This window comes from Myotis davidii, unplaced genomic scaffold (genome assembly GCF_000327345.1).
Source record: "Myotis davidii unplaced genomic scaffold, ASM32734v1 scaffold356, whole genome shotgun sequence".
In the NCBI taxonomy this organism is placed as follows: Eukaryota; Metazoa; Chordata; class Mammalia; order Chiroptera; family Vespertilionidae; genus Myotis; species Myotis davidii.
Window position 1 is genome coordinate 328,440 of NW_006288188.1, and position 14,129 is coordinate 342,568.

The 14,129-nt window shown below is 43.3% G+C and overlaps 1 protein-coding gene across 1 annotated transcript in view; it reads left to right on the forward strand.

Annotated features, from left to right (window-relative positions):
• Window positions 1-13,326, forward strand: part of LOC102767295 (ATP-binding cassette sub-family G member 2) — an 18,325-nt gene extending 4,999 nt beyond the window's left edge. Inside the window, exons 3-8 of the mRNA XM_015561523.1 lie at window positions 4,889-4,978; window positions 5,926-6,050; window positions 6,820-6,974; window positions 9,904-9,993; window positions 10,791-10,873; window positions 13,115-13,326. Coding sequence (XP_015417009.1) covers window positions 4,889-4,978; window positions 5,926-6,050; window positions 6,820-6,974; window positions 9,904-9,993; window positions 10,791-10,873; window positions 13,115-13,262 — 691 coding nt within the window. The 3' untranslated portion in view covers window positions 13,263-13,326. The remainder of the gene's footprint in view (window positions 1-4,888; window positions 4,979-5,925; window positions 6,051-6,819; window positions 6,975-9,903; window positions 9,994-10,790; window positions 10,874-13,114) is intronic.
• Window positions 13,327-14,129: the final 803 nt, after the last annotated feature.

Below are 14,129 nucleotides of genomic sequence, written 5' to 3' on the forward strand. Positions count from 1 at the left end.
CCAGGGAAACACCTGTTTACTTTCTGTCTGTGAATTTGACGATTGTAGGTATCTCATATAAGTGTATCATGCAGTATTTGTCCTTGGTGATTGGCTTATTTCCCTTAGCACAATATCTTCACGGTTCATCCATGCTGTAGCCTGTGTCACAATTTCTTCCTTTTAAAGGCTGAATAATATACCTTTGTAATATTTTGTTTTCTTGTTTTATTCGCCACATTTTGTTTATTCATTTATCTGTCCATGGAGATATGGACTGTTTCTACCTTTTGGCTGTTGTGAATAATTTTACTATGAGCATGGGTGTATAAGTAAAAACTGTTTGAGTCTCTGCTTTCAATTCTTTTGGATATAAACCCAGAAGTGGAGTTATTAGATCATTTCATAATTCTATTGATTTTTTTGAGGAACTGCCATACTCTTTTCTGTAGCAGCTGCACTATTTTGAATTTCTACCAGCAGTGCACAAGTGTTTCAATTTCTCCCCAACCAGGTTTACACTTGTTATTTTTTTTGTGTGTGTGTATTTTATTTTGTTGTTGTTTATTTTTGTCATTCCCCCTCCTCCCCCATTATAATAGCCACCCTAATTGGTTGAATTGATATCTCGTTGTGGTTTTGATTTGCATTTCCCTAGTGATTAGTGATGCTGAGCATCTTTTCATGTGGTTATTGGCCTTTTATATGTCTTCTTTGGGAAGATGCTTACTCAAGCCATTTGCCCACTTTTTAATTGGATGTTTTTATTGTTGAGTTGTAAGAGTTCTTTATATATCTGGCTATTAACCCTTCCTGGATATAAATTTGTAAATATATTCTCCCATTCTGTTGGTTATCTGTTGATAGTGTCCTTTAATACATACAGTTTTAAATTTTCTCTTAGTCCAGTTTTTCTGTGGGGAGCTGCTATAGGGTTAAGCCTCGGACTGACCTGTTGGCAAAGTCATAAACAAGTCCAAGCTTAGAGGGCACAGTCCTCTTAAGCATAGTTAGGCTTGACCTAATGATGCTCCTTAGATCTTACCTGGGAAGCTAATGGGCTGAGGAAAGTGCAGCAAGAACAAAAACAAGTGAAACTCACAAGAACAGTGTAACTTTGGTAACCACTACCTTGTTTACCTCTGACTATAAAATAAAGGCTCAGTTTGCCTCAGGATCTTTCTCTGTGGCCTCAGCCAGGCACAGGAAGATCCACGGAGACTGAAGAGAGCTAGAGAGTTCTGAACGCTGTCTCCGTGTAAAACATTCTTCGCCGACTCCTTCCACACCTTTGGGAACCTCTGGACCTCCAGGGCTGGACCCCGGCATTTATCCATTTTTTAGTTTTGCTGTCTGAGTTAATGTCCATTCTATTTTTTTTTATTTGTTTGATGTAATATGGAGTACTACCAGAAAAGAATTAGAATACATTAAAATATTTAACAAAAAGTATTTATAATAAAATAAATTCTTGTAATTTAGAAGGATTTTACTACCTACTAGTACAGAATCATTGTGAACATTATTGTACTACTATTAGATGTAAGACTTAACAAGTTGATCTGAATTATTGTCAGGCCCCATGCTCCTGAAATTAGCTTTTACTTTTTAAATTGGTTTTTACTTGGATATTAGGCTCTTCATGTGTGTAGTTGTGGTACATGCTTAGCACTTACTCAGTTTACCTTTCTGAGTTCCAGTCACATTGTGCCCTTAAAAATATTGTTTCATGATAAGACTTTGCAATGGGCTCATGACAGGTGTGAGTACAGGTGCTCAGCGAGTTACAGACAGCAGAGTCCCCTGTGCTTTGGGTATTGAGAGCTGCCTTGTTTCAGGCACTGTGCTCCCTGCTTTCTACCCACGGTCTCAGGTCACTCTCCTGCCCAGAGGGGTGGGTGGTATTATCCCCATTTTGCTATTGCCGCAAGTTTCAGTGGCTTTAGTTGAATGTATGCTGAGGTCTAGAAAAGGGTGATTGTTTATGCAAGAAAGAAAAAGCATAAAAATTTCTCACTCAAATAAAAAATATATTTCCTGGATGGAATCAAATAGTGTCATTCTACAATGAGATTATTATGGCATCGCCTCTTCAGAGCTTTGCCATTGTTTCCTCTGCCCTTTCCTGAGGGCTGTGCTCTTACCTGCAGTTTCCAAACTGGCTTTTAGTTAATGGCTTGTGCCTTTACAGATGCCGTATTTTAACTGATCACAGGATCGGGGTCTCTGTACCTTTTGTGTTGTGCAGTGGGAAGCATTTGGAAAAAAGCATTTGGATACCTGTCCTTAACTGTAATTTAAAGAGGCACTGCAATTCTAGCCATGGAAGATCTTAGAAGAAGAATCCAGATAAATAAAGGAGAGCTTTAGCTGTTTCTGTAGAAATAGAACATTGGGTTTATTTTAATTGACTTAAGTTTGCCATCAGATTTTCATCAGTTGAAATTTCTCTGGAGGCCAATGCTTTGCTTCTCTTCTTTGGGAATGAATTATTCCAGGGAGAGGCTCTGTCCGTTTTTACTCTAATCTGTACAATGGACAGGCAGTTTTGTTTTTAAATTTTAAACTTTATTTACTGTACTTTTTAAAAATCACCATTAAATGCTGACCTCTTAATGTCCAAAGTTGAGAAGTGAAGGGGCTGTTAGGAAGTGATGTTATACATTAAGCAATTATGGTTTGTCTACATTTTTGGTGGCACAACAGAACTAGGGACTGAAGTAAAACTCAGTTGCAATTGTTGGAAAAACCCGTTCAGGACTGAACCGAAGTCTTTGTTGCTACCAGCAATCTCCCCTTGACTACTACCTTTACTAATCAGGAGAAAGAGCAGCAGGATAGAGTCAATTATTGGCACATGCCAATCTAGATAGTGGGTTGCAGGGCCAACTGGAAGCTGGAAATCTGGCTGGTGGCTGCCGGTCTTTTAGGATCTGGACAACAGGCTGGAAAAGTCTAGAGGCAGAATCAGAATACAGTAAATTCTTTAAAAATAAAAACTGTTTTTACTATAAAATAAATTATCTTACGATTTAATAGGAATTTCACTATCTGCTAGTGCAGACTCATTATTGACATTATTGTGTTGTTCGATTAACAAATTGAGCAGAATATTGCCATGTCCCATGTTTCTGATATTAGCTTTTCCTTTGATATTAGGTGTTTTTTTTTTTTTTTTTAATTCTAAAAAGTTGCATAGCTGCTTGTGTATGGGGCCTGTTTATTTCCCATTTACTCATTATTGTATAAACACTTACTTTGAAATTAGACTGTTGCCTAAGTTCTGTTCTTTATTATCATTACTAGAAGCCTGGTGCATGAAATTCATGCATGGGTTGGTTCCCAAGAGGGGTAGGGGGTGGAGGGCAGGATGCTATTGGCCCCCCAGGTGGGCGGTGGGATGTCTCTGATGGCCCAGAATCTGGATCCCTCCTGCTGACGTTTGTGCTGGTTGTTGGGAATCACCTGGCAGCTGCTTTTATATCCTTTCTTCCCTGTAGAGTGTCTAGGTAGGGGAGGTGGCCGCAGTGCCTGAGGCCAACTTCCAAGAGGCTAGCAGTGCTGTTGGAATCATGCTGTGGCACTGGTCTGTCGGTACCTGGCCTGTTTCCAGAGATTGGACATGCAGGACTACTGAGGGAGTGGCTGCCACCGGGCGGTGGGCTGCTGGGAAGAGTCGGTCAGCTGAGTGGTGCTCCCACTGTGGGAGCGCAGTGACCACCAGGGAGTAGTTCCTGCATTGAGTGTCTGCCCCCTGGTGGTCAGTGTGCGTAATAGCAACTGGTCATTCTGGTCATTCGGTTGCTTAGACTTTTATATATATAGATTATTGTTGGTAAAGACAATGAGTATCTATAGACTCTTTGTTTCTGGGGTTGTACCCTTGGATTTACCTAATGTGCCACTTCCTCTCTTAGTTTCAATTGGCATCCTTAATGTTAATTAAATTGTTTGGTCATACCAGGGAAGCCCAACACTGTTTCAGGTGTGTTGACATGCTTTCATAAAATTTATATTTTTATCAAAGTGTAGATAAACTGAGTACTTTCCTTTTTAGACCTTAATTATTTTACTGAGAGAGATTTGCTTTCATTTTGAGCACATTGGAAAGCAAGGAGTGGGTTGTCCAGGATAATATGAAGGTTCTTCTAATGACTGTGTGGTGATTGTATATAAGAAGGTATTACTAGAGATATCACTCCACTCTTCCATTTTGCATCCTCGTGTCTTAGTTCCTTCTTTGCTTTAAAAAGTGGCTAATAGAGGCCTTAAACTTTTGCAGGCTTTATTTGACTATTTCTCTGTTCATGCATTAGGATGGTACTTGTGTTTTTGTTCCTTGATATTAAAGGTGGTAGCACTTTATGACCTAGGTAATCATCACCTTGGCTGCCATAATAGAGAACCACAGACTGGATTGGTTAAACAACAGAAACTTAGTTCTTACAATTCTGGAGATTTGGGTGCCAGGATGGTCAGTTTCTGATGAGGGCCCTCTTCTTGCTTCCTGCCTTCCTGCTAAGTTCTGGCATGGCACAGAGCGCTGATGTCTCCCCCTTTTCTTCTCAGGGCACTAATCTTGTCATGAGGGACCTCCCCCATGACTTCATCTAAATTTAATTACCTTCCAAAGTTGTCACCTTTAAATATCTTCACCTTGAGGGCTTCAACATAGGTATTTGGGGAAGACCGTTCAATCCATGGCAACCCAGGGCTGTGAATTTGGGGCACCACTGTGGTACAGTGGGATGGAGAGAGACTTGTGGGGATTCACACTTCCCTTCCCTCACTGTTTTAACCTGAGCAGTTAATGTCATTAGATCTCATGTGAGGAAACAGTACAGCAGGTAGGAATGACCTAAGAATGTGTAATTGACGCAGCGCTTTTCTTCCTCTTCTCTCTCCGCAGAGCTGGGGTGCTCTTCTTCCTGACCACCAACCAGTGTTTCAGCAGCATAACAGCCGTGGAGCTCTTCGTGGTGGAGAAAAAGCTCTTCATGTGAGCGTGGCTCTGTTCCAGGAAGGGCGCTGTCCACTGTTAGGGCTGGTGGTCACACTGGTCACATCCAGAAGTTGGCCACGATTGGTCCCTGGGACTACCAGTGTTCATTGAGAAAAAGCAGCCTTTTTCTGGTGCTGGGAGGGAAATCATGAGAGCAAGGGAAAAGGGAGTTTAAAGATTAGGGTATAGCTGCAAAGGCAATGGTACAAAGAATGTAAGAGATAGAGGCTGAAAAGGATCTTTTGCAAGAAGTTGAAAGAGATTTGCCCATAGTTACAAGCTGGAGGAAAGGAATTGTTAGAGAGGGAAAGAAGGAACGTTTGTGGAAGAGTTTGGACTCACCGGAGGAGGATGTCAGAAAGAGGAGGGACCGAGGTCTTCATTGGGGTGAAAACAGGATTTGATAGCTGACAGGTTGGGAGGTATGATCACTGAAGGAAGAAGTACCATGTTTTCCTTCATCATGAGAATGAAAGGAGAAGGTTTAGTGACCCAAAGCTCTGCTTGGAGAGCATGGAGAATAGCAGCACCACCTTCTTCATGGTCAGAAGTGGGGAGAAGCAAAGCCTGTGTGACCACTGAGATCAGCTACTGAAGTTCTTTTTCACAGAAACCCAGTCAGAGGAGAGGGAGGAGAGGCAGGACGTGTTTACCTGGAGTGGGGGTCCTGAGGGCTAAGTGGGCGGCATTGGGAGGGAATTCTAGAATGAGAAGAGGGGTCCTTGCACAGAGCTCTCGGGAACCAGGTATCAGGGGAGGCGTGCCCCTGAGATGGTGCCTGATGCCGACTGGGTGAAGGTGGTGGGTTAACCTGGAGGATGTGAGAAGCTGTAGCCGTTAGACCCCTGCTGGCAGCAGAAATCAGGACAGCAAATGGTTTAATCATCCAGCCTGTGCCTTCTTAAACTAAAGTGGGATGCATGGTGTGCATTTTTGTTTTTTAGGCATGAATATATCAGTGGATATTACAGAGTGTCATCTTATTTCTTTGGGAAACTCGTATCTGATTTACTACCAATGAGGATGTTACCAAGTGTTATATTTACTTGTATAACATATTTCTTGTTAGGTAAGCAATAAGGTAAAAATTATGTTTCTGTAGTCTTGGATGTGAGAGGAAGCTAATTTCTTTTTGCAAGCATGTTTATATATATATATTTTGACAAAGCACTATAGGACAAGATCCACTGATTGAGTTTAAGCCTCCATTTTACAAATAAGGGGTGTGCCATACACAATTAGGCATAGTACCTGGATCCTCAGCTCCTGATTAGTATTCTTGTGGCTGCTCCAATATCATACACAATACAGTGTATGACCTGTAATAGTGCCCCATTATAGCTATACAGTAGTTTTGTGAAACTTCATTTAACCCCACCCTCAATCCCAAGCTCTGTGGTATTTGTCTCAGAGACCTGGCAGCACTCCCTCAGACAGTGAAACGCCTGGAAGTCATGGGATCCTGATCTCCCAGTTTCTTCACTGTCACTGCTACAGCAAACTGTGAGGAAGGTGATATCTGGGGGGAAAGCCTGTGCTCTTGACAAGTTACCTTCTTAGCGAGAAGGCAGTAGAATTCCAGCCCCCCACCTCAGCACTCAGAAATTGGTAATAATTGCACAACAGAGAGCACAGGTGTTATGTTGTACAGTGCTTATGCGGTCGTATAAAAAAGAAAACGGAATCAATCTGTAAGGAAATTGGTGACTCAGGGTAGTTGTTGGATAGAGGATGAACTTTTCATTCTGATAACTGTTTCTCAAAATATTTGCACAATAAACAATTCCCAATACACAGTGACGTCGGTGGTTGGATTTACCTCCTCTCTCCTTCTTCAGGATTGAAACCGACGGTGGAAGCCTTCTTCATCATGATGTTTTCCCTTATCATGGTGGCTTATGCAGCCAGTTCTATGGCACTGGCCATAGCAGCAGGTCAGAGTGTGGTATCGATAGCAACCCTTCTCATGACCATCTCCTTTGTGTTTATGATGGTGAGTAGGAACTGTGCTTCCCTGAGGAGCAATTATTTCCCCTCCTTCCTTCCCAAAAGTTTACCTGTCATGGAAAACCTGCTTTGAGGATTTTGTCAATGGGACTCTTAGCTTTAAGGAAGCCATATGTTAAAATATAACATATTAGAGAATGTACCAGCTTTTTCTCGACCTTACCCAGCCTCTTTTGCTACTGTTCTAATCTAGTTACTATGACTTTAGTTAACATTTTTTTACAAATAAGATTTTAGCCGAGACCGGTTTGGCTCAGTGGATAGAGCGTCGGCCTGCAGACTGAAAGGTCCCGGGTTCGATTCCGGTCAAGGGCATGTACCTTGGTTGCGGGCACATCCCCAGTGGGAGATGTGCAGGAGGCAGCTGATCGATGTTTCTCTCTCATCGATGTTTCTAACTCTCTATCTCTCTCCCTTCCTCTCTGTAAAAAATCAATAAAAAATATATTAAAAAAAAAGATTTTAAAAGATGCTTCTTGGTGACATACAGTGAAACCTTGATGACTGGGAACTTCAAAACCAGAAAAGTATTTTTCTTTTTTAATCCCCACCCCAAGATATTTTTTCCATTGATCTTTAAAGAGAGAATGGAATGGGGGAAAAGGGTAGGGGAGAGGAGGGAAAGAAAGAGGGAGGGAGGGGGGGAGACAGGGAGAGGGGGAGAGAGAGAGAGAGAGGTGAGAGAGGTGAGAGAGACACATCGACTGGTTGCCTCCCACACTCCCCCTGACCTGGGCAGAGGATGGAACCTGCCCTGCCTCTGAGGTACATGTCCTTGATGGGAATTGAACTGGCGTCCCTTTGGTCCATGGGCCAACACTCTAACCACCCAGCCAAACTGGCCAAGGCAAAACCAGGAGAATTTTGATTGGAAGTTTCCCTCATAGAAATGGCAGGTTCATAGCCTGACTTCCGTGCTGGTGTTAGAGAACTGCTGGCTTATTTCCCCAACAGCTGAGAGGGTTTGTTTGGATCAAATACTTTCCAAGGGAGAAGCTAAGCTCCATGAAAAATAGAACAGTGTGTGGCATGGTCACTCCTCTATTTTGAAAAGGAGTGTTTTAAAAATAGTGAAATATTCCAAAGTCTACATAATACTAGGTCCCCTCCTTTCTTGGTCCTTGACATTCTCTTATATCAACATATTTCTGGTTACCTTTTTTTAAAATCGTTACTTAATCCTAATCTTACATGCCCAAACTTTTGCATAGGTGAAGAGAACCACATAGTACAGCAGTTTTCAACAGGCGTGCCACAAAAGGCACAATGGTGGGATGCAAGAATTTTTACAACATACAATACCCAACTATTTAATCAGGGGCACTGACCTCTTTTCCCCTTTACTATCAAATAAAACAATGACCACAGCCAACACAACAATACCCATCTGGTGTGAATGACTCAAAATTATACCTGTTTTTTCTTGTCATTTTTTGGTGTGCAATACCCATCTGGTGTGAATGACTCAAAATTATACCTGTTTTTTCTTGTTTGTCATTTTTTGGTGTGCCACAGAATTTTAGAGCCTAGTTAATATGTGCCAATGAAATGAAAAAAAGATAGTGAATTGTCGATTTAGCCCATTTCCCTATATTACATCAAGTAAACAGGAACACTTAGCCTATTTGCTTACTACATGTATCCTTTCTGCTAGAGTAGGAGTAGATGCCGTGAAAAATTTGTAAATAGCACAGTCTGGCCATTGAAAACTACCAATCTAAACATTATTGAGAAAGTGATAAACCTTGCCCAATTTTCCTATAATGCCATCCAATAAATAAAATATCCTTTGCCCTGGCTGGTGTGGTTAAATGGTTAGAGTGTTGACCTGCACATTAAAGGGTTGCAGGTTCAATCCCTGGCCCTGGTTGACTTATATAGAACTTTTAAAACCACATATAAAATCGTGTTTTACCAGGAGATGTTATATACTGAACACTTGGTTAGATCAAATTAAAAAATATGGCCCTAACCAGTTTTGCTCAGTGGTTAAAGTGTTGGACTGTGGACTGAAGGGTCTGGGGTTCTATTCTGGTCAAGGGCATGTACCTTACTTAATTGCAGGCTGGATCCCTGGCCCCAGTGGGGGTATGTGTGGGAGGCAACCGATCAATGTGTCTCTCTCACATTGATGTTTCTCTGTCTCTCCCCTTCCCTTCCACTCTCTCTAAAAAACCAGTGGAAAAAAAATGTTCTTGGGTAAGGAATAACAACAACAAAAATGTAGTCACACCAACATCATTGTCTGGTTATGCCCATCCCCACATCCAGAGTACCAGTTAGGAGAAGTTTTGTATGAACCTCTTTTTATGTAGCCATCTCTTCCTGGAACGGTCCTTCCTGGCTCTCCATGGCAATGCTACTTTCAATATCTTTAAATGAAGGTTTTGACCATATTTTATGCTGCAGCTGGCCACTTTATATCCAGGCTTTGGGTTATTTTAAGCATCCATTCTGAACCCCAAATTATTCCTAAAGTCATTTGGAGATGGAATGCAAACCCTGCGGATCAGAAAGCTGACTGTGTTCAGGAAGTAGAGAGGCCCCCCAGGTGCTCAGGATAAGTTCCGGTGTGTCCACTGGTGGGAACACAGTGGTTGCATCATTACAACAGTCAGGACCATGGCCTTCCATTGTGTGCTGTTACAGAGAGTAAAAGCCTTGACAATTAAGGATCTTCCCATTCAGTGAAACATAGATACGTTGTCATTCCTTCACAGCCACAAACAGCCTCGGCTAAGAGAGGAGTACACATGCAAAGAGGACATGGTAAGCCTTTAGAGCAGTGGGAGAAATTTTAAGAAAGCGTTGGCCTTAGCAGAAATGTCTCCAGGGCTGTAGGGGGTTAAAGAGGGTAAGCTTTAGAATTCATGAGTCACTCCCCCAGTTCTGATGGCTGGGATTTTCTGTTGTAGATCTTCTCAGGGCTGTTGGTCAATCTCAGAACCGTTGTGCCCTGGCTCTCCTGGCTTCAGTACTTGAGCATTCCTCGGTATGGCTATGCGGTAAGTTCTCTCCTGTCCCTGTGACCAGTCCATCGTTCCCCAGCTGGGACAGGCAGCAGCAGCCTGACCCTCGCATGTCCCCAGACTTGGCTTTCCTGTGTGAGGGAGGTGAAGGGTGGGGAGCTAACTCATGGTGAAGCAGGAAGATTGACCAATTGATGTAAAAAATGTTGGTTTTCAGTTCAGTACCGAAATACATGAGAGGATGGGAGCCTAGACTACATTTTGTTTTTCTAGACTCCATATTTTATATTGCAAGGGAAATTAAAAAAAATAAAATAAAACCACACCAAGACCACATACTTTTCACAGCCATTATTGGCTTTAGAATCTAACTCCAGTGAAAACTGTCTGTCTTAATATAGTATAATTGAGTTTCAACGTCCAAGAATTACAACTTGTTTTGATTAAAACAAATAAGAACTATACAAAAGATGTTACCGTAAATTAAAAATAGTCACTGAGAACCATTGTATCATTTTGTTTATGGTGTTTTTGGGTTACAACATTGGGGAGAGAGGAGGAAGGTGCTGTAGGGTAATATAGCCAAAAGGTATTCCCTGTTTGCCAAATAATTTATTTTCTTTGTATTAGAAGCCAAACTTTTAACCATAGGCCTCTTGAATACCAAGAACAATCATTTTAGCTGCTCTGGTGTGACAAAGACTGTGAGTGTGAAGCTTGGTTTGTTTTCAGAAATAATAAAGAATTAAACTAGGAGGATGGGATTGTGGTAATTCTTTGGAAGCTTTGAAATTCAAACCTGTTTATCTTGCCTGTTCCCCCTTGCGTTATAGGCTTTGCAACATAATGAATTTTTGGGACTAGACTTCTGCCCGGGACTCAATGTCACAGCAAACAGTACCTGTAACTTTGCAACGTAAGTGATGCGTTTGGTTACTGTTTGGTATGACGGAGAAAGGCCACTGGGCTGAGCTGGAATGAGTGCTTTCAGGGACATTGGCCTAGAACAGCAGATGCCCCTCAAAGTGAAAGGAGAGTCCCTAAGTTATCCCTGAGGCTCTCATAAAAGTTGGTTTCAGGGACCAGAGAAGATTCTTAGTGACCTATACATGTTAGCTGGGCCAGCCAGCTAGAGAGCTCCTCATGTCCGGAGGGCAAGTCCTGTCGGCCTTCTCTGGGAACATTGGAAACTGCCAGCTGGCTCTTATTTTCCAAGCTGGGTGAGGTCAGGCTCTCATTTATCCAGCAAAAGGTCCTGTTTAGACCCTAAGAAAGCAATCCCAACTGAAAAGCCAAAGTTAAAAAGCAGCCATCCATTCCCCACCCCCCTCCCGTCCTTAGTTACCTTGACCCTTATCTGTAGCCTAGAGTCTCTCAACCCTTAACCCTTAGCCTCACCTCAAGGATTTAAAAAAGCTGAAATAGTGTCAGCCTGAACTTCAGACACAAAGGAAGGAAGAGAAAGGAGAGAAAAGAACATCCTTCCAGCCAAAGGGCAAGGATCTCTCTCTCTCTCTCTCTTTCTCTCTCTCTCTCTCTCTCCATGGTAACTAATAAGCTGACAGGGAAAGCCGCAGGGAAGTGCCTGGTGTGACGTCACAGTGTTGTGGGTGCGTGGACATTGCCTTGCAATCCGTGGGATGCCTAGTGCAACTTCCCCAGTCCGTGACCAACTCATGCTGTCACGGGAGTCTTTTAGCGGTGAGCACCTTAATGGCTTTTCAGTGCTTGACCCATGCGCCCACAGTGCGGCAATCCACAGAGAAAGGGAGAACCCCATGGCCGGAGGAAAGAGAACACAGTAATGTCCTTCAAGCCAAGGTGGGGAGGACACCTGGCTTACCAGGGACGAAACAATCCGAGTCATAGTATCCAGTGTACCGTAGGCCTCGGGAATGGCACCAGGTGTCTGACCAGTGGGGCCAGACCAGACCTGGGTTCAGCAACCTCGGCACCTGGCTTCTGGCTGGGAAAGAATTCAGAGCAAGACCCAAACTGTAAGAGAACATTTATTTGGTAAATCACAGCGTTAGAAGAAGTAATTCCTAGAAGAAATGGGCTTAGGAAACGATTTCTGAAGGTAAAGGAAGAACCTTTGGAGTTTGGGAGTAAGGACGCTAATGGTAACATGCAATTATAATACATGTAACATATAAAATATGTGTTAATTGTTAATGTTAACAATTAGGCTTTTATGAACAGGAGGCTATTGGTAGTCAAATCATGGGGGAGTCTAGTTATATGTGGATTATTGACTGTGCGTGAGGGTCAGCGTCCCTAACCCCACATTGTTCAAGGGTCAACTCTACTGCCAGGAAACCTCTAGGGAGGAAGAGGTTTCTTTATCCTGCCCACCCCCTCTTTTGATCTGGGTGTGACATTTTTCAGATCTGCTAAGTTCCAGGAGTCACACAGCAATGGTACCAGACAAGAATGGTGGCTGTGCCCGTTATTTTCAGTACCAGGTGCTGATCTAACCCGTGGCAGGGCCCCTCCTTCCTGCTCTACTCCAGCTTCCCCGAGGCCTCACCTGATGCCTGGGCCTGCGGTGACGTCCTGTAGCTGAGGGTCTGCCAGGCTCATCCGGTCTCTGTCCCAGAGCTGGGGGAGTGCAACAGTCAGGAAGCCCTTCCCCACCTCTTGTCCTAGTTTTGCGTTCCTTTGTGTGGCTGATTTGTGGTTATTGCGCTCTATAAAGAGCCTTGACCATGTTTGTAAGGGCCTACGTGTCATCTGTGAAAGCGGAGGATTTCTCTTTCAGGAGAAGTGAAAATTTACTTGATAAACATTTCTGCCTTTGAAGAGAGCAGTTCATAGATTGGGAGCCAAATGAATCTGGAATGGATAGCAACTTGGTTCAAAGTGTGAGCCTGTGGATTTAGCTAAGTTCCTTAAACCTCAGTCTCTTCATCTTTTAAACATGTCTAATATCCACCCCACTGAGTTGTTTTAGGGGTTAACTAAACTGTGATATGCAGGCTGCTTATCCTGATAGCTAGCAGAATTGTAAGTACTCATTGACTTTACCTGTTATATATGAAGGGATAGTTATTTCAGACTTGGTAATCTATAGGCTTCTTTAAGGAACAGCAACTATATTGAGTAAAATTGGACAGAAGCTAAGAATGCAGTCATATTCTTTTCTGTTGAATTTCAGATGTACCGGAGAAGAATTCTTGGTAAACCAGGGCATCGATCTCTCACCGTGGGGCCTGTGGAAGAATCATGTAGCCTTGGCATGCATGATTGTTATCTTCCTTACAATTGCCTACCTAAAATTGCTGTTTCTTAAAAAATTTACTTAAATTTCTTTTGAATGTACATGGCCTATCTATACATTAAAAAGAGCATCTTGATTTATGTATTCAATGAAGTTTTTGCGTGTCTTTTCATTTGCCATCATATTATTGTTCAGCCAAAATCATTTCCAACAGAAAGCATCATAGAAATCACAATGAACTGAATTGTACATGAAATAACCCATCATTATCTAGTGGTACAAGAGGCCTGGTGCATGAATTTGTGCACAGGGGAGGGGGAGAGGGAGAGGGAGAGGGAACTTGGGAAGTTGGCTGGCAGCTCCGAGGAGAAAGCCGGACCTCAGCTCCCCTGGGAAAGGAGCTGCGTCCACTGCCACCCAGCCCTGGTTCCCTGTCCTAGCCTGGGGCCTGAAGGTCCGGCAGGGTTGGGAGAGGAGGCGAAGGTTGCTGGGCCAGGTGTGGAAGGAACAGATGTTGGATGCTACTGCTGCCCTTCTACCACGGGGTTCCCCGCCTCCCCCCCTCCTCCTTCCCTCACTACTGCGCGGGCAGCCCCCGGGGAAGGGAGAGGATAGGAGCAAGACAAACTCTTGTGTCAAGGGCTGACTTTCAATAGACTGTAGTGAGGGAGCTGCTCTGATACATATGAAACCCTGACCCAGAAGCAGGTCATCTACGAATGATTTAGCACCAAGGGCCGATGGAGGCGGTCGGGTTGGGGAGAGGGTGGCGGGGAAGGGAAGGAACCACAGGGGATTGGCCAGTCGCAGGAGGTTGGCTGTGGGAGGGAACTGACTTCTGGGGGCAGCTTCTGCATTGAGCGTCTGCCCCCTGGTGGTCAGTGCACATCATAGTGACCAGTCAACCAGTAGTTTAGTGGTAAGGGTCACTTAGGCTTTTATATATATACTA